General features: G+C 41.3%; 1 protein-coding gene across 2 annotated transcripts in view; it reads left to right on the top strand.

Moving 5' to 3' along the window:
- The window catches only part of PCNT (pericentrin), a 76,474-nt gene that overhangs the window by 20,116 nt on the left and 34,419 nt on the right, over window positions 1-21,939 (top strand). For both annotated transcript variants that reach the window (XR_014219341.1, XM_082221079.1), the window contains exons 12-23: window positions 902-1,368; window positions 3,028-3,598; window positions 5,149-5,340; window positions 6,583-6,725; window positions 9,166-9,389; window positions 11,123-11,304; window positions 12,161-12,323; window positions 14,692-14,904; window positions 16,616-16,845; window positions 16,977-17,096; window positions 18,564-18,791; window positions 20,674-20,841. Coding sequence is in view for 1 of the 2 variants with exons in the window: in XM_082221079.1 (XP_082077205.1) it covers window positions 902-1,368; window positions 3,028-3,598; window positions 5,149-5,340; window positions 6,583-6,725; window positions 9,166-9,389; window positions 11,123-11,304; window positions 12,161-12,323; window positions 14,692-14,904; window positions 16,616-16,845; window positions 16,977-17,096; window positions 18,564-18,791; window positions 20,674-20,841 (2,901 nt within the window). In the remaining variant the exon portion in view is untranslated. The remainder of the gene's footprint in view (window positions 1-901; window positions 1,369-3,027; window positions 3,599-5,148; window positions 5,341-6,582; window positions 6,726-9,165; window positions 9,390-11,122; window positions 11,305-12,160; window positions 12,324-14,691; window positions 14,905-16,615; window positions 16,846-16,976; window positions 17,097-18,563; window positions 18,792-20,673; window positions 20,842-21,939) is intronic.

The following is a 21,939-nucleotide window of genomic DNA, read 5'->3' on the forward strand; positions in this document are numbered from 1 at the left end:
TAATTAATAATAGTTAATAATATTTTTTTGATCCTGTTATTATTTGTGATTTTATAGTGCTATCCTGTATGTTGAAATTTAATTTGTTAAAATATCCTGTATATGTTTATGTGGAAGTAAGAAAATCAATAGCAGCAAAATGTCCTGTTCTCTTCTCTGGCTACTGTTGCCTGCACCCTCTTTACAAGTCTTTGTAGAAGGACAGGGGGCTTCATGCACAAGGTGGAGAAGAACACGTTGGGCTGCTGGGAGAAGGGTTTTTTGTCTCTTAACACATGTTAAGTAAAGGAGGCTTTACAAAAGGAACGTTTCCCAACCCCTTCTCTCAACAATTGCTTCCACCCCATCAGCTATTCTTCAGGAGGCTTTCCAGTGGTGGCTGTGGTGGGGAAGGAAACTATCCCCTTCAGAATTTTGTCTGCATTGGTTTCATTTAAAAAGTGACTTTATGGATCACATTATGTTTCATTCAGTGCAGTCCCATACAGGTCTACTCAGCAGTAAGTCCTGTTGACATAAATGGGACATACTCCCAGTTAATTGGGTATTGGATTAGTGTTTAATTTACTGGTACTTTCTATATTTCCTTTTCCCTATATTAGCTTTTAGCAGTTTTGTGTGCACTAGAAAGAGTAAAATGTATAAAGTTAAAATATCTTGGGCTACAATCCTGTGCACATTTATGTGACGGTAAGGCCCATAGAAAACCGTGGGATTGCTTCTGAGCAAATATTTAGATGATAGTGCATGTTCATTTCTTAATATTATATAAAATAAGATAATTTGAATAAAGTTAATAAAAATGCATCAGATTGGTAGTTCATAATTTAAATTCAAGCAATTTGATATTGAGACTTTATATGATTGAAACTTCAACTGATTTTTTTTATTAAATTCACAGATTAAATGCAAACTCATTGAAGATCATGCAAATGAATTACGCAAAGCTAGAGAGGAGTTGCAGGAAATGGAACAGACTCATAAAACAAAAGCTGAAGAATGGAAACGAGAACAGGAGGAATCAAGAAGAGAGGCTGAAGAGAAACTGTCATTGTTGCGTAAAGAGCTTGAAAGCAAGACAGAGTGTGAGAAGCGAGCCTTGCAAAAGCAGTCTGAATTTCGTGAAGCTGAAATGATTTGGCTTCAGCAGCAGCAGGCTGCTAGAATTGTAGAACTGGAGAAATCCTTAAAGGAGCAACAGAACAGCGTCAGGCAGCTGGAGGACACTTTAGTAAATGCACAGAAGACTTTGGCTCAATATGACAGTGAACTAACTTCCACCAAGACCCTCATGACTGAAGAGTTAGAAAAAGCCCAAGAAGCATTACAAGAAGAGTGGAAAGCTAAACTTAAAGATGCACAGAGCAGGTTTGTAATTTACTATATTATCATTGTTATTATGATGTACGGTAAATCATTTTTTTACCAGCTCTTCATTACAGAGCAATTTCAGAGTAGGTTATTAGAAGTTTCAAATGCACAATATAGTTATTAAAAATGTCAGGTAAATCGCAAACAGCTAACTAAAACAAATCCATACTGACATCAAATTCCACTAAAAGTGGGTGAGTCTATACAGGAGAAGGTATTCTTTGAAGTATCCCAGCCCCAGGTTGTACAGGGCTATGTAAGTCCGTACATAATCAAGGTGTAGTAAAAGACTGGGAAGGACAGGCAAACATTGCTTTGTCTATGAATTACAATTAAAACGTAATTTCCCTGTTTCATGGATGCTCAGAGCCTTCTTTTGAAAAGAAGTGGGCAGAAGACCCAAATTGAAAGGGTTTGTATGGAGGTTAACCAGGTTACCTGTTTCTGAAACCAATTGGGGGGCAGGGAATGGTCCTGTGGGTGTTGAGTTGAGAAGGGAAATCACTTAGGATTCATACAGTCTTCCTTTTCTTAGGTGAAAGCTGGTGTTATTTTATTCTTTAGAGGTGTGTGTTTCAGCAGACTTGCCTTATTAATACTTGTTCCTAATGACTTGAAAGATACCTTCTCATACAGAAATGTGTGTTTTTAAGCCAAGACATTTCCCATTTTCTTTTGGTAAATGACTGTTTTTGTGGGTAAGGGAGCTCTCCATTGTTAATATGGGAAAGAAAGTGGAAGAGTTCTATTTAAAATATAATGGACTTTGTAAGCCTTGCGTTTTCTGTGCCTGTAATGGGAACGTATCTCTAGCACTTCTAGAATAATATGCAACAATGCTCTGAGAGTAAAATTGTGGTGTGGGGTAAAAATGAAATTGTTTTGTATGATATCAGATCTGACATGTGATGAGGCTTTTGATAGGCGCAGGTCAATTCTGTGTCCAGGGCAGCTGTCTACCAGCTCCATCTGGTACGCCAGCTGAGACCCTCCCTGCCCGCATACTGTCTCACCAGAATGGTGCATGTTCTAGTTATCTCCCGCTTGGACTACTGCAGTGCTCTCTATGTAGGGCTACCTTTGAAGGTGACTCAGAAACTGCAATTAATCCAGAATGTGGCAGCTACATTGGTGATTGGGAGTGGCCGCCAAGACCATGTAAAGCCAGTCCTGAAAGACCTACGTTGGCTCCCAGTATGTTTCTGAGCACAATTCAAAGTGTTGGTGCTGATCTTTAAAGCCCTAAATGGCCTCAGCCCAGTATACTCAAGGAGCGTCTCCACCCCCATCGTTCTACCCGGACACTGAGGTCCAGCACCGAGGGCCTTCTGGTGGTTCACTCACTGCGAGAAGTGAGGTTGCAGGGAACCAGGCAGAGGGCCTTCTCGGTAGAGGCGCCTGCCCTGTGGAACGCCCTCCCATCAAATGTCAAGAGAATAAACAACTATCCCGACTTCTAGAAGACACCTGAAGGCAGCCCTTTTTAGGGAGGTTTTTAATGTTTAATGCTGTATCATGTTTTTAATATTTGGTTTGGAGCCACCCAGAGTGGCTGGGGAAACCCAGCCAGATGGGTGGGGTATAAATAATAAGTTGTTGTTGTGGTGGTGGTGGTGTTATTGTTGTGTTATTGTTTTTACTTCCTTGTACATCTAGATTGGTGGAAGAGCATGAAGCTATTACTAAAAAAATCACAAGAGAACATGAGATTCTCTTTCAGGAGCTGAGGGAAAAACACACTGAGGAGCTCAATCTCCAAAGGACAGAATTGCAGCATAAGCATAAGGAGCATATTTCGTCCCTGACATCCATTCTACAGACAAAGCACCAAGCAGACACTGAAACTCTCAAGTCTGTATTTGAGAGAAAGCAGCAGGCTCTAGAAACTCAGATAGCAGACATGCAGAATAATCATCAAGCACAAATTACGGAACTGGAGACTAAGCATTTATCAAATTTGGATTCTCTAGAGTCAACATATATATCTGAAATTCAGCTCCTGCAAGATGAGCACAGGCAAGCTATTGAAGATTTGTGGGTAGATTTCAGAGATCAGTTGCTTCAGAAAGATAAGGAAAATCAAATGTTTTTGGCTCAAGTAGATGAGATGAAACTTCAACATGTTGAAGAGCTGCAGATTTGCCAAGACAATCTGAAAATAGAGTTGACTACAGTTCACATGGGAAAACTTAAAACAATGGCAGCAGAACTAGAAGAAGCACATAACGTGAGTGAGGCTAACCATTAATTACTCTTGGGTTGAGTTCTGGGTTTGAGTGATGCAGGTTGAACCAGATGTCACAGGTGGTGCAGGCTTCCAGTGTCTTTTTCCCTTGCACATATGGATTCCCCCCTACTTTTTGATTTGTAATAGCTATACAGTGGAACCTCGGGTTGCGGACATAATCCATGACAGAGGAATGTCCGCAACCCACAGCGTTCACATCCTGAAGCGCCATGTTTGCGCCAGTGCAATTTGGCACTTCTGTGCATGCACGAAGTGCGATTTAGCGCTTCTGCGCAGGTGCAAGCGACAAAACCCGGAAGTAACCCGTTTCGGTACTTTTCGTTTCCCGCGGTCCGCAACCCAAAAACATGTAACCTGAAGCGTTCGTAACATGAGGTATGACTGTATAGTAGTTTACTGTGTTTTCTAAATCTATCAAACTATGGATAGTAATCCACAGTTTCTCTCTGCGCTAGAACAGAAGCATGCTTTCAGATGCGTTTCTGGCTCTTGAATGTAAACTGTTGTAGGCAGCAAATATAGTTTATTCATTCTGGACACCACAGCAAAGTAGATTTACTGTGGAAGGGGAGGAGGGAGTCAGCAAGCGAGGAGGGAGCATGTTTGCATGCACCATTTTCACAGACCGCCAAATCATGATTTGGCCAGCTATTGTATAGGCTTTGCTTTTGCTCTCTTTTAGTTTCTCTTTTACCCTTTATGTTTCTCATTTTATTTGATTTTTATCTGTGACCAGAAACATGTATATTTTATTTGTGCACTGCGCCTGCTGTGTATGTTATAGGTATAGAGGAGGGCAAGATGGAGTAACTGACATCTGTGCAGCAGAAAGTTTGTAACCCTTAAAGTTAGGGAATTTGACATTCTATCGCTGTTTAGGGAAACTGTTTAAAAACCTGTATAATCTGTAAGTGAAGCAGTAAAATAAGCTACAGCAGTTACCGTATTTTTTGCTCTATAAGATGCACTTTTCCCCTCCTAAAAAGTAAGGAGAAATGTGTGTGCGTCTTATGGAGCGAATGCAGGCGGGAGGCTCTGCTCAGCGCTCCCTTTAAAGAGCCATGTGGAGCGTGTGTGCAGCTCTTGGGGGCTTTTCCCCGAGGAGGGAGAAGGCTGCCCTTGTCCCTCCTTGGGGAAAAGCCCCCAAGAGCCGCACACACACTCCACGCGCTCTTTAAAGGGAGCGCGGCTCTTGGGGGAGCCTTAGCCACGTGCAGCCTCTCCCGGGCAGGGGATGAAGACTCCCCTTGCCCAGGAGAAGCTGCGCGCGGCCAAGCAAGAAGCCAGGACAGCAAGCGGGATCGCTGCGCAGCGATCCCTCTTGTTGCTCTGGCTTCTGGGATTCAGAATAATTTTTTTCTTGTTTTCCTCTTCCAAAAACTAGGTGTGCCTTATGGTCTGGTGCGTCTTATAGAGTGAAAAATACGGTATATTTTTCTGGTACAAATGTCTGCCTTTGCTTTATTGTTTTGTAAAGGTATACTATGTGCAATTTGGGATTCCTGTTTTTAACTTTTGATTATGTATAGGAAGATTTGGCAGTAGTGCTAGGAAAACAACGACGTTTGTTGAAAGATGACTATCATAATGCCCTGGGTGTGCAGCGGGAAGAAATCCTTCATATAGAGGAGCAACATAAAAAAGCAATACAGGAACTTCAAGATATTCATTTGGTGGAAGTTAATCAAGAAAAAGAGAATTGCCAGCATCTTCAGAAAGAGGTAAAGCAACAAGTTAGACAAACAACAAGTGAGGATCTGCTTTGATTTTTAAGAGAAGCAAAAATCTTTTAACTTGGTTTCTGTAGGTTGCCTTCATTTGAAGCCGCCCTGTTTGAGGAACAATATCAATTGACACCTTTCTCCAGTTCTGCTGCAGCTGTAAATTAGATCATACATTGTGTGCATAAATGCATTTAACATATTACCTAATTAGTTCTGATAAAACTTTGTAAGCAAGTGCAGCAAAGGTGCCAAAGGCAGTTTCCCTCCCAGGGTAGATAGCTGTGGGAGGGGGAACTTGTTATTTAGATCATGATACAGAAGGAAAGACTTGATCCCTCTCTCCCTCCATCTATTTTCTTTTAACCATTAAAGGCAATTCATGCATTTGACATCTCTGTCAAATGCTGGGAAAACATATGATATAGAAATTTTCTTTTTCTGGCGTTAGTCAAATAAGCCAGTCTGTGGGACCAGCTATTGGAACTGACTCACTCCAAGGACTATACTAGCATTAATTACTAAATAAATTGCCTTTCAAAGGCTTTAGATATTTCATTCCTTAACCAGGTGTGAAAGACATAGATATTATTACATTCTAAGGTAAACTAGTCTGCAGGTTTATAGAAAAACAATTTTTTGGACCAATTCTGAATTTGTTTTATCAATGCCCAATCTGAAGGCCTTTGAAATTTAAGTACTGATAGTATAGAGGAATTCACAAAAATACTTACTACTATAAAATTTCAGTGAGGCTTAGATGCCTAGCTGTTTTTGATTTCTTTTCTTTGCTCTCTAGCATAACAAAACAGGGTTAGCATGGGGCAATTGCAGAAAGTAGAGATTGTATCATTAATACAAGCATATATTCCTGTATGTGTATGGCGGTTGTTGCTGTCAAATCTTCTTTAAACAGGAGGAAGATCAGTTACAGTATTTCACATGCAGTACTGTCCATCCTGCTGTCCACTGTCATCCTGGGCTATCCTGGATTGTATTCACAGTGATACTGGGGTCTCCCAGGCTTTTGTTTATGGGGGGAGGGAATTCAACATTCAATCTTGAGAGTGATTCAGGACTTCATGGTCTCTGTGGGAACCATGCACCTGCTACAGTTTTAACAATGAACTTAGCCATTAAAGTGCAATAAAAGTTACATTGTAGTATTTAGCATATTAAAAAATGAATTTTCTATATGCTGCTTTTGCAGAACCTTTTAGCTCACTGTTACATTTTCTACAGATGGAGGAGAAAGTCAAATTCTTAGAACTAGAAGATGCTGATGCTGAACTGAGAAACCTCCAGCAACGAGACAGAGAGAATCAGGAAGGAGAGACTCTAATGGCCTTACTGAGATCTGATATGGAGATTTGTACTAGTGAAAGGTTAGTTCATGATATTCAAAATATTTTTTGGTTTTTATATAAATTAGGCAAGCAGTATAAATTAAGGTTCAGAAAAGAGAATACCATTGAAGCAGATAATGCTAATAAGAAGTATTAGAGAATAAGAAGTGGCTTATTCTGAAGAAGATTGACATTAGACAAGTGATTCTGGCATGTTGACAGCTGCTTTGTGTTTTTCCCTGATAGAATTTGAAGGGAGTTTGTTCTGGAAAAAAATGTCCATTTGTGCTGTTGTGTGATTTGTTATGCTAATTCAAGGGAAGTGTTGTGTATGTGGCTTTTGGTTGTAGTTTAAAAAATGTAGTTTTGTGACCAATGTTAGTCAAGTCAGTGGGATTTATGAATTTGTGCTTCACACATGCTGAAGATTAACTTGTAAAAGAAGGCTGAGTGGAGGGGAGGGTTTGAGTGGGAATGTTGGATAGAGTGAGGTTCAAGTATGAGAATCAGATGGAAAATGACAAGAGTGTGTGATTAGGGACAGAAAAGCCCTGAGGGAAGAGGAAGGAGTGAGACAGAGGCAGGGGAAAGTATATTTGATGGATGTATTTACTTTATTGTTAAGGGTGAGTTGGCTAAATCTCATTCCGCTGTTATAATAAGAAATTGGGTGCTTATACAATTTATAGTTTGAAAATGGCTCAGCTAATTGATTTGAAACTTGGCAGTGTAGGAGAGTAAGGTTTGAGGATGGTTGATGCCAGAATTGAGGAGGAAAAGTTAATGCATGGTATATCTCCAGGTAGCATGGCAGTAGGGAGATGGGGGAAGGAGGGAGGTGGCTGAGATTTTCTCTCTGAATCCCTGCATACTTGCTCCTTCTCACTAAGCCACAGCTAGGCATGGTGAGACATCCCCTTTTATTGTTCAGGGATGGGATTAGAATTTTTACTTCATTTGCAGATGGACCCTAGAACTTTTGCACTCTGGAAAACTCGGGGGAGAAATGTAGCTGATGTCCCTTTAGGTTTTTCATGGCCTTCCAGTTGTCTTGCAAACACATTCTATCCCAGCATATATATATATTTCAAAACAAAAGCTATCTTGACCCTTTGTTTTGTGTTCTGTGTTACATTTGCTATGCTTCCCATTGATGTTTTACCAAGTCAAAAAGATGTGAAGGGTTGGAAAAACCAGAGTCCCCCCCACCCATTTTTTCAGGGTTCTCCCCATTTTTCCCCCAAAATCGGGGAGGGACTGAACCCTCCTGCAGTTTACCAATCTTTTCCCAGGCTTTCCTATGTCTACCCATCCTCTTCTCAAATAATGATATCTTTCTCATCCTTGGTATTTTTTTTTTAAATTCTTTTATTGCATTTATATGCCAGCCTTTTCTCCAAGGAACACAAGGTGCATGGTTCTTCCTCTCCTTATTTAACCCCCACAACAAGCCTGTGAGGTTAGGCTGAATGGCAGGAACTGGCCCAAGAACACCCAGTGAACTTCATGCCCAAGTGGGGATTTGTGGCCTGGTCTCCCAGGTCCAGGTCTGATGTTAATCACTACTCTACGCTGGCTTATCAACCAGGGTGCCAAAGTCTCTATTACCATACTTTTGTTTCAGTGCAATAGGTGAAGGAGTCTTAGAGAGAGAGAGAGAGAGAGAGAGAGAGAGAGATTGATTATGTGGTTGAGAGATCATTAGGAAATGAATTCAAAATAAAACTGTTGATATCATAACATACAAATCTATGGTGTGACTGAATTTGGAATACTGGTTGTCTCACCTCAAAAAGGACACTGTAGAGCTGGAGAAGGATCAGAAAAGAGAAACCAAAATGATTAAGGGGGTGTATGTAGCACAAGAGCGCAATACCTTTTCCTATAACATTTTAATTTAAGAAACTTTCATGGATAAGTGGAATGCACTGTACATTCCTTCTATCTCCCACCCTGAATACAAATAACTCCAGCTAAAATCTTACGTTCATTTTTCATATGATGCTGAACTATACCTTGGACCTTCCTGGAAAAGAGAGAAGTTTCTCCACTTCTCACAGATCAGCTGGAGAAGTTAGGTGGCAACCAAGTGACAAGAAATATTGGCATGATTGTGATTGGATGGTTCCCAAACACTAAATGCACTTGGGGAGTTTTAAACATTGCTTAGGTCCATTAGTGTATGAAGGAAGATAGCCAATGGAAGGTGTGTGGCAGGCTGAGAGTTAATAGGGATTTAATAGGGAGTTAATAGGGAGAATGGGTCAAGAGAATGGTAATGGCAAGAGTCCAGAGAGCAGGCAAGGTGGCAGCAAAGCTGCTGAGAAAGACATTGGGTCAATGACCGCATAGAAAGCGCAGGAGGCAGATTATTGGGAGGGTAGAATTTGTTCAGTGTTGAAGGAGATGTGCTAGTTATCAGACAGAGGGAAATCTATGGCACAGATTTCAGAGACAGAATATGTATGTTTTATTCTAGGAAAAAGCTGCAAGAGTCTAATCAGCATGCTTTGAAATTGCTTCTGAAAATGGTGAAGGCTACAAAAGATACTGAAGACCTCATCTGCAAGAAGATTGGTCTTTGTCTTGATGAGAGTCTAGCATCTGGAGATTCAGGAGAGAGTCGGAGTATAATTGGAGAAATAGTACTTGCACAAAATCGTAAAACTGTGGAGAAATGGGGCATAGAGAAAAGCAGTCGAGGTAATTGTGCGCAGAGGAAAGCTAAAACTACCATGGGTTTCAAATACATTGTCTTCAAATACATTTCCTCCAAGGCTTCTCAGAAGTATGGTGCATTCTAGCCAGTATTAAAACAAGACCCTGTAGTGTAACTTGAAAGCTAAGCATGTGTTTAATCTTTACTACTGAAAGTGCTTGACTTTGGGTGGATCATGCCATAAGTCTTTCCAATATCTCTTCCTCTTTTCCATATTTGAGTATTCCGAGAGCCTGTTAAGATGTTACTTTTCTTGGTTCTACTCAGGTTGTGATGGGGATCAAGCCTTGGGCTGACTTTTACTCTTTTTATTTTCCTTTGTTCCTCCTTCACCATGTATAGAAACTGATTAATAATCTGGAGGTTTCAATTTATTTGAATGTTCTTTGTAAATGTTCAAATAGGAAGAAATGAAGAAACATTTTTTATACTTAGCACTGCCTGATAGTAAATACTACTAATAATAATCTAATATTTATACCATGCCCATTTGTCTGGGTGGCTTATAACAGAATATAAAAAACATAACAAAGTACAATTGCATAATTCTATTATGCAGAAATTGTTGTTTAGATATAACAATAGTTCCCAAACCCTTCCCCCCCCCTCCGGTTCCCTAAACTGATCCTCAGTGCCCCCACCCTACTCTGTAAAAAAACATTATTCAGAATAGCAGTTTGCGCATCCAGTTAAGGAAGATAGTAACACAAAAAATCAAGAGTATCAGTTTATTCAAACTACTGTTAAAGTGATTTAGTTTAATTAATTCAACAAAATTGATGAACTTGATCCTGTGAAACCAGCTTTCCAAAGTCTGATAGTCATTTAACAAGAGTCTTAGATACCACATTGTTTTTAATGCAATGAATGGGATTGATCAAGTGATACCTGTTTCTCAATGTCAGGTTTAAAGTCTCTTAGCAGAAGTCTTAAATCACCATGTTTAGTAATCTGGAGTAGATTTCTTTGCTTGAACAGAAGTTGGATGACCACACTAAAACGGCCTTCCAGCAAATGTGATGCTGGAAATTCAACAAGGAGCTTCTTAACAACTGCTCATTGTGTAGGAGGGTGACCAGAAATTTCCTTCTGTAACCAAATCTCACTGTAAAATTTCTTAAACTTTTGCTTCAGCTCAAATTAGTTTTTTTCTTCACTACCTCGGTTCCTCAGTACAGTCGTGCCTTGTAAGCCAAACAGAATCAGTTCCGGAAGTCCATTCAACTTCCAAAACGTTCGACTTCCAAGTCGGGGCTTCCGATTGGTTGTAGGAGCTTCCTGCAGCCAATCGGAAGCCGCGGGAGCCCTGCCAGGCGTTCAGCTTCTGAAAGAACATTTGCAAACCAGAACACTCACTTCCAGGTTTGCAGCATTTGGGAGCCAAAACGTTTGATTGCTAGTCAACCAAGGTACGACTGTATCTAAAAATGGATTTATCATCCAATCTGAAATTTAAATACACAGCAAGGAATGTGCTTTGCTCTGGGCTCTAACCTGGTCAATCATACATAAGTGATCAGTGCATTCAGAGGGGCTCACCTCCAGAGCCCACCTGCTTGACTCTTAGCGCCCCCATAGGTAACACCACCTTTCCCCAGAGGGCAGTACTGCCCACTTTGGGAATCACACTGGTATAACAAGTTGTTTTGTTGTCTCTGCTTTTGTTTTTAAACCTGTGGCATTTTAATTTCTTGAATTCTTGATCAAACTCTGCCAGAACACAGCTTTGATTCTTCGTTGCCTGATGAAGTATCTGAACTGAGTGAGCATTTATGTGAAAGTATTTTTGAAAACCCAAACCTGGTGTTTGAAAATGAAGAGAGGATTCATAAAATTTGTCATTGTTTGCATATTGCTGTGGAAAAGCTTCTAGAGCTGGTTGCTGAATCAACTAAACAGGTAAACTTATATTAATGTTTACTTAATTTTAAACTGTAATCATATATATTAATAGTGTGATGTTGAGCATTGCTGAGGATCTGTATCTTCTAATATATTCAGTAGAAAGAAAGGAATGGGCACCAGCTCCCCAATCAGTAATTGCTTTCATGTCTGGAAATGAATATTGTTACACCGTGAATAGAGATAGCACTTTACTGAGCAAAAACAGGATGAGTTTTTATTGCCAATGTGCTTACAATCCTCCAAATATATTTGGAACAGGGAAGGGGGACACAGCCGTATGGAGAGATGAATGTGTGCAAGGTCACATCTGCACCATAGCACTATTGCACCACTTTAGCAGTTATGGATAATCCTGGGAGTTGTAGTTTATGGGTGCTGGGAACTGTAGCTCTGTGAGGTCAGCACCCTTAACCAGAGTGGTTTGATAGTGCTTTAAACTGCATGTGGATGGAGTAAAGCCCATTGAATTCACTAGACGTCTTAATGAGTAGACATGTCAGAGATTTAAAATAGCGTGAAGGGGAAAGCCTTCAAACAACATATGGCTTTCTTCTAAATACCAGCTTTTGGTCCCAACCATATGATCAGGTGAAGTACACCCCCCCCCAAAAAAAAGTGCTATACTTCACTGTTCAGAATAGTGATTGAAAATTTATGTCAGAGGATTTTGGTAGCCTAAGGTTAGGTAAGGATAGGATAAGGATAAGGTACCTTCTTAACACGAACAATGATTTGTTGTATGGTTACTTAGTTAGCAAAGCCTATAATAAATAATCATATAAGAAGTCTAAAATATTAGAAATACAGCTTAGCCTTTTATTTGGTGTCTTAAACATTTAATTTTTTGAAGCTGGAGGAAACTCAAAAAACTAATATTCACTATGAAGAGGAATTAAAGCGTAGGAACTGGGAAGGATGTCAGGTGGTTCACGAACGCCAAAAGCTAATGGACTGTCTTAATGAAGAAAGTGAGGCAAAGAATAATCTGGTACTGGAACTTCACAAAGCAAGAGGTATGGAAATAAAAAACCAAAATTTATTGTGTGGTACTAAAACTTTGCAGGGATCTAAAGCAGTTCTAAATGGTGGTTTGCACAGGTAATTTTCTCCTGCACTGAGCAGCCTGTTCAGGATATGAGCATGACCACAATTACATGGTGAAACAAAAGTCTACATATAGACACAGTGACACTCTAGATATCATGGCACCCTTTTTCCAGTTGCCATAATTGTTTCCATTGAGGTTGTATATGTGTATAGTTTGGTTTCTGCTACTGTCATTCTGTCTACCATCTTATCTGAAAGACTGTCACATAGATATAGAACAAAAAACGCACACAGACTGCAATCCTATGCATACTTGACTGGGACTACCTCTCATTTAATATACTGGTACTTGTTTTCTAGAAAACATGTAATAGATGGTATTTACCCAAATATAAGCCACACTTTTTTTCCAAATTCCGACTGTGAAAGTTAAAATGCAGCTTATGTTCACAACATTACGAATTAGCAACGGGATGGAGAGCAGCGGGCATTGAGGCTTGTCGAGCTGCCTCTTCGACAGAGAGGAGTGGAGAGCTATGCATTTGCACGTACGGGCCGCTCCCCTCTTGCGTTCGCTTTGGGCGGCGGGCAGCTCACAGCGCCGCCCCTCCTGGCCCTGCATGCCATTACAAGGATATCCCATCGGGCATGGATTGCAAGCTGGAGGCACAGCACATAGTCAGCATCTTGCTGCGCAAGATGTACAGGGTGTGGGGCCAGCACAGCGTCGTCAAGCTGCACAGGAACCTCCTGGTGTTGCTCGTCTTGCGCAGTGCTTGGCAGGTCTACCTGAGCGAGTGATCTCATGGTCAATGGTATCAAAGGCTGCTGAGAGTTCCAGCAGAACTAGGAAACAGCTTTCGCTTTTATCCCTAGCCTGCCAGAGATCATCGACCCACACAACCAAGGCAATTTCAGTCCCACGATGAAGCCTGAATCCCAATTGGAAGGGATCCAAATGGTCCGCATCCTCCAGGCGTGCCTGGAGTTGTTGAGCAACCACCTGCTCAGTCACCTTGCCCAAGAATGGAAGATTTGAGACTGGGCGATAGTTGGCCATACTGGCTGGTCTAAAGATGTTTTTTTAAGAAGAGGTTTAATAACTGCCTCTTTCAGCAGGTCAGGGAAGGCTCCCTCACAGAGGGAAGGGCAAAGATGAGTGGTTAGAGGGAGAAGACTGGGAGGAGGAGGTGCTGGAAGCTGAAGAGGCAACAGGGCTCAGTGAGCTGAGAGAATTGGTGGCAGAGAAAAGTCCAGAATCAGAGGTGGAAACTGAAGCAGGAGAGTGGGAGGAGGGAGGCCAAGAGGCAAAGATGAGTCAGGCTGGTGAAGAGTCACACATGTCTCCCTCTGCTGCTGCGACAAGCTTCCCTCCCCCACCTCCCAGAACCAGAAGAGGCATGAAAAGGGTGGAGGAGAGGTTGGCCTCATGCAGGCACAGGATTTGATTGCTTGGAAAAAGCCCTGGAGAGGAGGGAATTTGGACGGCGGTGGGGAGGCAGGGACTTTTGGTCTTGGCAACTGATTCATGGGGTAAGACTTATGGGGATGAGCCACTGTTCTTATTAGGCCTGACACTCAGTGAAGTTTGTGGAGATCGTGGTTTTGCTAACAAAGAGTTAGCTCCAACTTTGAATCGTGTGATTTACTGCCAGCTAGCTATGTCACTTTACTTGGAAATTATTTTTATTGGAGTATCTGTAAATCTATAAGTCATGACAACTTAAATAGCATATATTTTGCTTACATTATTTAGAGTTTGGGGGAGTGGGGACAAAGCCAATAAAAAATTATTACATACTAATTTGGCATACCTGAAGAGCTATTTACATAAATTTGGCCAGGTTCACATGTCACATATAACCATAGCTTAAAACAAACTGTTTTAATGTGAATTAGCAGCATGTTGGTTGATGCTGTTCAAAAGTTCCGTGACGCTCCTCCCACACTCCTTCTACTGCCACTACACAAACAACAGGAGCCAGAGTGTGGCTTATTGTGTCCAAAGGTGATTCTTCATTTCTCCCAAACAAACCCTGAGCAGTAGCCAAGCTCTGTTCTTATACAGAGTTAGCTTAATATTGTATAAACAAAATATATCGGGAAAGTTAATCAGCTGTGTTTGGGAAAATTAGGCTTTATTTTCTCTGTTCTTTAACATCTTATTCTTTGCATAGTAAGTTTTCAATGAAAATAGATGTGTAACTGTTAATCTATTTTGGTATATTTATATATTCTTTGCAATGTTGGTATAGTTATACATAGGTACTCCTACCTTGCATAAATATCATCAGTGCATGATCATTATGCTTTCATACAATGTTTGGCTTTCAGGCCTCATTGAAGGCTATTTAACAGAAAGACATGCCTTGGAAGAAGCCTTGAAACTGAAAGAGGAGTCTGAATGCCATCTTGTTGCAGAACTGGAGAACCTGAAAGCAAAGCTCCAAGAGTTAACTCAGGAACATGCAAGATCTCTTGAGGAGCAGAAGCTGCTAATAAGTCAAAAGAAAGTGTTGGCTGCCAATGTAGGGGAGAGAGAAGATGGTAAGGAATAGACTGATATATTAAAAAATTAAACATACCCAAATCCTGAATTGCTAAAATGTTTGAAAATTTCGCTAGGTGGAAAATTTCCACTGACTTAAAACATTTTAAAAGGGATTGCAGTTTTTAAGTATGTAAAGCAAAAGTTGGTATTATTTATTTAAGAAATTTATACCCTGTTTTCACCTTCTGCCTCAAAGCAGCTTACAGCCAAAAGCACAGAACAAAATGCAATAGGTAACAGATTTCTGTTGGGTTAAAACATAGCAGAAGACAAGGAGAGGTCATCTATATGATAAGCAGAAAACTAAGAGCCAGAGACCTTGGTAAATAAGTATGGTTTTCTCCTGGTGCCAGGTGTGCTTCCTTGGTGAAAGCATTCCCTAAACGGAGAGCCACCACTGAGAAGGTGCAGTTTTGTGTTGCCACCCTTTGCATGTCCTTTGGAGGGCCTCAGGTGAAGAATACAGAGTGGAGTGAGGCAGTTCTTGGTATTGTGGTCCTGAGCTGCAAACGGGTTTATGAGTTGAAACCCACACTTTGAATAGGGCTCAGAAACTAATTGTTAGCCAGTGCAGCCATGCCAGAATCAGTTTTATGTGATGCTCAGTTATGCTACTGAATTATACACCAGCTGCAGTTTCTGAACAGTCTTCAAAGTCAGCCCCCCATATAACACATTGCAGTAATCTGATTCAGTGGTTTTCAGAGCATAGACAACCAAAGTTAAGGGTATAGCTAGGTCACCAAATGAAGCTGATGGAAAACAGGTCGCACCACTAAGGCCAATTGAACCTTGATGGATCCAGAACATACCCCCAGTCTGCACACCTTCAGAGGGAGTGTAATTGTATCTGGAACAGGCCATGTCCCACCCATCCAATATAGGGAACCACCCACCCATAGTGTTGTATTCTTATCTAGTTTTAAGCTTCAGTTTATTAGTTCTCATCCAGTCCGTTAGCGAGGCCAGACACTGGTTTTGTACATCCACTGCCACACCTGCAGATGCAAGGGAGAAAAGAGCCATGAGTCATAAGCATATTACTGACAATGCATACCAAAACTACAGATGACCACTCAGCAGTTTCATGTAGGTGTTAAACAGCATGGGGCAGAAAACCAAAGCACAGAAGGCCCATGGGGCCAAGCAAAACTCCATAAGCACCACCTTCTGGCACCGGTCACCCAAGTAGGACTGGAATCAGCACAAAGCATTGCCCCCATTTTCAATTCAGATAGCCTCTCAGAAGAATACCATGGTTAATGCTATGGAAAGCTTCTGCGAGACCAAGGAGAATCAACAGAGACACCCTTCTCTTCTGACAAAGGTCATCTTACAGGCCAAGACTACTTCTGCACTTTTGTTCTAGCTTGCCATGGGCAGGGCTGTTGTTGTTTAGTCGTGTCCAACTCTTTGTGACCCCATGGACCAGAGCACGCCAGGCACTCCTGTCTTCCACTGCCTCCCGCAGTTTGGGGTCAAACTCATGGGCAGGACTGAGGAGGGAGCTAAAGCAAGGAGAGTTCCAACAAATAAGATCCGTCATATTTGTCTGACTTGAATGAATCTCAAGATGCAACTCACCACATGGATTTATTCTGATGCCAGCCAAGAAGTTCCAATATGATAAATGATCAGTGTTCCTTTTTAATTTTAAAACAATGTGTGATATTCCTATCTTTGGTAATGTTATTTTTTATGTATTAGTTTTACTCAAGGAAATCGAACATCTAGCAAAAGCAAAGTTAGAACTGCAATGTCAAGTAGAAAAGGACTGTTCCACCTTGAATTCTCAAATGAAAATCTTGGAGATGGAACTTGAAGAACAACTAAACAAAAATCAGAAGATAACAGCCCTGTCGTTAGAGGTTACTGACCTGAGGCAACAGATTCAAGTCCTTGAAAGACAGCTTAAAAACCAGCGAGATTTCATGGATGTAAGAAACCAATTCATTCTTTGCAATCTGGACAAAATAGCACTAAATCTTTCAGTTAAAAATCTCAGTAGTCTTTAAACAGTTCTTGTAAATTCTAAGATCTGGAAACACAACTCTTATTTTCTTGACAGAAACAAGCTGTGGAACGGGAACATGAACGTGATGAATTTCAGGAAGAAATTCATAAACTTGAAATGCAGTTAAAAGTGACAAGAAAATCCCAGATGTCTGATCAGTCCAGAGTGTATGAGGTAGGTAAAACATACATTCTTCAAGGATGGATCATCTGAACTAGGGCAACTTTGAAAAAGTTGATTATTTTTCAGTGTTACATTGACCAGACCAACCCAGAAAAAGTATTACAATCTTAAGACCCCACCAAGCTGGCAGCTAGCTTGTGTCAATGTACTGTGTCAATGTATCCTAGACAACATCCTGTGTACATCCCATAATAAATCTCCAAGCCACTTTCCCTGGAGCCATGGCAACACTGCTTAATGCATCCACTGTCATGCATGGACTGAGCCAATCCAAACATAGCAGGAAAGAGCCTCCATGGCGTCACCACACTATATCCCACACACATCCCACTAGACTTGTGTCCATAATATCTTGGACGTCAGCCTCCTACAGGGACCAAAAGCCCAGCAACAGAGAGCTTTCTGGAATCCTAGCATGATGGATTTTGAATCCCCATAAGCTACTAATGACACACAGATTGCTAATGAATACTTTGCTAACTTCACCATTTAAAGAGAAGGAATGATGGTGATATAGCAAATTATCACCATAGCTCTCTTGGAAGGAGATCTTCACAGTAAACACAAAGGTCATGGTGTGGCCAAGGATTCAAGGCCACTGAAGTGTGCAACCGGGCCCATCTGAGGGGACTAACTTACACATACATTCTTTGCTCATCATACTGTTTTTCAGTATTGGCAAGGAGTTACTGGGCAATTCTTAGTTTATTATTATTTATTAAATTTCTGTACTACCCTTCAACTGAGGATCACAGGGGAGTTTACAATATTAAATCACAAAAATGCATACCATAGTAACAAACCAAAATAAGGACACACACCCAGTTTAAAAAGCCAAAGGTTGTTTAATTAGCCAAAGGCCTGGAAGAAGAGGAATGTTTTTGCCTGGCATCTAAATATATGTAATGAAGGCAGCAAGCAAGCCTCTCTGGGGAGAGCATTCTACAAGTATGCAGCCATTGCAGAAAAGGCCCGTTCTCGTGTTGCTTCCCTCTGGACTTCTCATAGAAGGGGCACAGAAAGACAGTCTTCAGATGACGAACACAGGGTCCAACTCGCTTCATATGAGGAGAGGTGGTTCTTGTGGTATTGCGGTCCTGAGCCATTTAAGTGCAATGCACTTTGCATTGGGCTCAGAAAATGATTGACAGTCAGGGCAGGATCGGTATGATAATGCTCAAACCATCTTGCTCCATTGAGCAACCTGGCTGCTGAATTCTGCACCACCTGAAGTTTCCGAACCATTTTCAGAGGCAACATCGTGTACAACTCATTGCAATAATCTAATCTAGAGGTTACCAGAGCATAGGCAACAGAAGTTAGGCTATTCCTGTCCAGATAGGAGCTTTGAAGCAAATTATAGTGATTTGCATAAATGTGGTAGGGGTGTATTAACTATTAGATTAATTCGCTTATTTTTCAAACGGCATGAAATCTTTTTGTTTTCCATTCTTATAGGTAGAGACTCTCCACAATGAAATAAAAGAGAAAACAGAGGATTATAATATGCTTTTCTTAGATAAAGAGCAGATACAGAAAAACCTTGCTGTTCAAAAAGAAGAAATAGAAAAGCTGGAATCACGAGTCAGAGAACTGGAATTTATGAACAGGGAAGAAGCAGAGAATGTCAATAAACTCACGCAAGAGCTGCAAAAAAAGGAAAAAAAGGAAACGGAACTAATACAAGTAAATTTATGTAAATTACTCTCTTTAACAGAAAGAAGAATTTAGGCATTACATAGGAGTGATAGCTGGCATTTTTGTGTTGTGAGTTTCTAATGATGTGGGATTTTGTAGTCTTAAAGACACTAGGGCATTCTGCACCAAGAAGTATGTTTTCTCCAAAGAAAGATTTGGCTATACTGGGATGCACCTTCCATGTCCTGTCTGTGTCTTTTTTCTGCCTCTGGGCTGAGCATTCTCAGGTCTCTGATCTGCTTGGTTGGTTTAATCCTGTTCAAGTGAAGTTTGAAGGCTAGGTTGAAGAAGATGAAATAAATACAGCCACCAATCTCGGCTCTTGCCCTTGGCTCTTAGGTGCCCATAAGAAACCTGTCTTAGCCTCTTGCCAGAATGCTAAGAAGATGGAGGAGGGTGAGTAGTGTCTTGGGCTCATCACCATGACTATAGCTGAGGCCTGACGGATGGTTCAGCCTGCAGTGCGAGTTCTAAACCTTTCACTGCTCATTCACAGGTTGTGTGACTGAACCCTTTCCTGTTTTCCCCACAGTGATTTACCCTCTTGTGTATGGCCTCCTTCCTTTAGCCCAGTGGCCATTTGTGGAATCTAACTGCTGGAAGAGATGTGCTGAGGTGGTAGGAATTGTCACCATGGACCTCTGGGGGTCAACTTTTCAGATGGCACTGCGTTCCAAGGCTGTGGCAACTGTGGTTGCTCCACTCATGGCCCTCTCTGTCCTACCTTAAATCTCATTCTCAACTTTCTTTGCTGTCTGTGGAGATTGTGAAAATGTCCTGTCTATCTTCATTTGTTCCCGCTGCTGGGTTTGCTGCCGCCTCTGCTGGCCTCTTCACTGATTCAGCCTGGGGCTGAATTTTCAGGCTACCCCTGCATACAGGCTATCTTCTTCTACCAGTGCCTGATCTAGAGAGGTATGGCAGTCTGGATTGATCCTAGCTACCTCCCAACAATGTGATTTTTACCTGTGTTGTGACTGATTGACAAGTAAAAAAAAATTCCCTCTAGAAGCTGATGATTCATTTTCTTAACAATTGTTAATTCTTTTGTAAAGGATTATTTGATCTTGTGAAGGCTTACTGTGCTGTTTGCCACCTCTTCTATTTCTGATCTTTTTCTCCTCTCATGGGACCTATTTCTCCCCAAAAGGGCATGTTGTATCCAAAGGTCATACAAGCAGAAGGGGGCCTGTGTGACAACATTTCCCTATTACTATAGTCCCCTGAAGGCCTATCTGAAGGCTGTATACCTCCACCTGTGCAGAATTGAGCTGGTGGTCCACTGCAATAGGGAGGCTTTTAATGTTTGATGTTCTATTATGCTTTTATATTTGTTGGAAGCCACCCAGAGTGGCAACTTACATTTTGGTCAGCCAAAAGTTTCCAGCCCTGGCCTTGCTTTGCTCTCTGCCACAGTGACTTTTCAAAGCCACGGCTGTGCCTGTACAGTGGGGCCTAGCCCCCAATATCTGCTTGTTGCTAAGTAGCAGGGGTGCACTGAAGTCCTACCCTGCTTTACTGGTTTCAGGGAGACTTGTCTGTCTGTCCTTCATAGTCCTAGAGGCAGTGACAGCTTTGCTCTGGCTTCTGGAAGAAATGGCTTGCATGGGAAGAGGTCCTGATACTTGACTTCCTTTGATTTAACATCAAATAAACCATGGATGAATTGGAACATTAGTAACGTTTTTTTGTTTCAGGGCCAGTGATATAAATGGAGATTGCAGAACAGCAAAGACAGCCTGTGGTAAATTCAAATAATAAAAAACTAATCTCGCCATTGATTTATAATAGGCTGTGTCACATGTTAGCAATCAAAATAGTCTGAAGGTACTATTACTTACATATATGATGTTTGTGTTTATATTTACAGGATAAAGAAGCATTACAGCAGCAGCAGTATGATAATTTAATTCAGATTTCTACACTGCAATCCAAATTGGATGAAATCAGGCACAGGGTACCTAGGGAAGACAGCTTGGATCATACACTAATGGAACAATCGAAAACACAAGAGGAACTTTTATCAAAAAATAGAAATGTAAGTTGCAATGAGAATAATAAAAGGGCCAATTGATTTTTAAAAATCCTGATCCTCATATTGACTGTTTCCGGGTTGAAACTATAATAGAAGTTCAAAAACCTATTTTAAGAATGTAGGTTATAAATGAATAGTTACCTCTACTGATTTCTCTCCCCGCCCCCCCCCCCCGCCCCTTTAACCTTTGTGGTATTTGAAATCTTACACTGTTTTTGAAAGAAAGCTGCAGGATAGCTGTCAGGCTCGGGAAATTCTATCCCTCCCCCGGCGGCAGCTCGAAGCAGGAAAAAACAAAGAGAGTTCTTAATAATGAGTTTATTCAATCATCATGGTGAGAAGCAAAGAAATCCAGTCAGTCTCCCATAATGGCATTGTTGCAACTGAGCTCCTCCCTTCCTAGTAACAGCACTTCCCCTTATGGTGGCCGCCAAGGGCTAATTGTCTCTGCAAGGGCTAATTGCTCCAGCACCCTCAATGAACGAAGAGTTTAGGAGAAGGGGGGGGTCAAATACTTTCCAGTGATAACATGTCAGTTGGCTCCCCTGGCTCTGGCTCTCCCCTCTCCCAACACCTCCCAACTTTTCTGTTCATCTTTCTTTGTGCCGTGACCTTTGTCAAGCCACTGCTGTAATTCAAGACTCCCTTCCTCTTCTCTAGGAGCGTCAGGAGAACCGGGGGGGGGGGGGGGTGATCTCCACCATTCCTCCTCCCTTTCAGTCCAGTCCCTGACAATAGCACTTGCTAGCTGCATTGAATTCCCAGTTCAATGCTGTGAGTTTCATACGATTACTGCAGGTGCTGGAAAATGGTTGTATAGTTGCAACAGGCTCCTTGGGCCATTTTGTGTTGAATATAAATTCCTCTCAAATTCTTGGCATTTTTATGCTCTCCAGTAATACATAATGGCTATTCATCTGATCCACACCCCACCCCCACATTATTTATATCTGTATAGTTTATTCTCCCATTATTTTCCATGTTACTGGAAAGTATGTGGAGCTCTAATGAATTCCTATACTGAACCAATCTTTTTATACTCAAGATACCAACAGACTTACAAAGACCCTGCTCAGGGTATCCTGGGCTCTAGCCTTATTG

This window comes from Podarcis vaucheri (assembly GCF_965113315.1).
Source record: "Podarcis vaucheri genome assembly, chromosome: 1".
Taxonomy (NCBI): Eukaryota; Metazoa; Chordata; class Lepidosauria; order Squamata; family Lacertidae; genus Podarcis; species Podarcis vaucheri.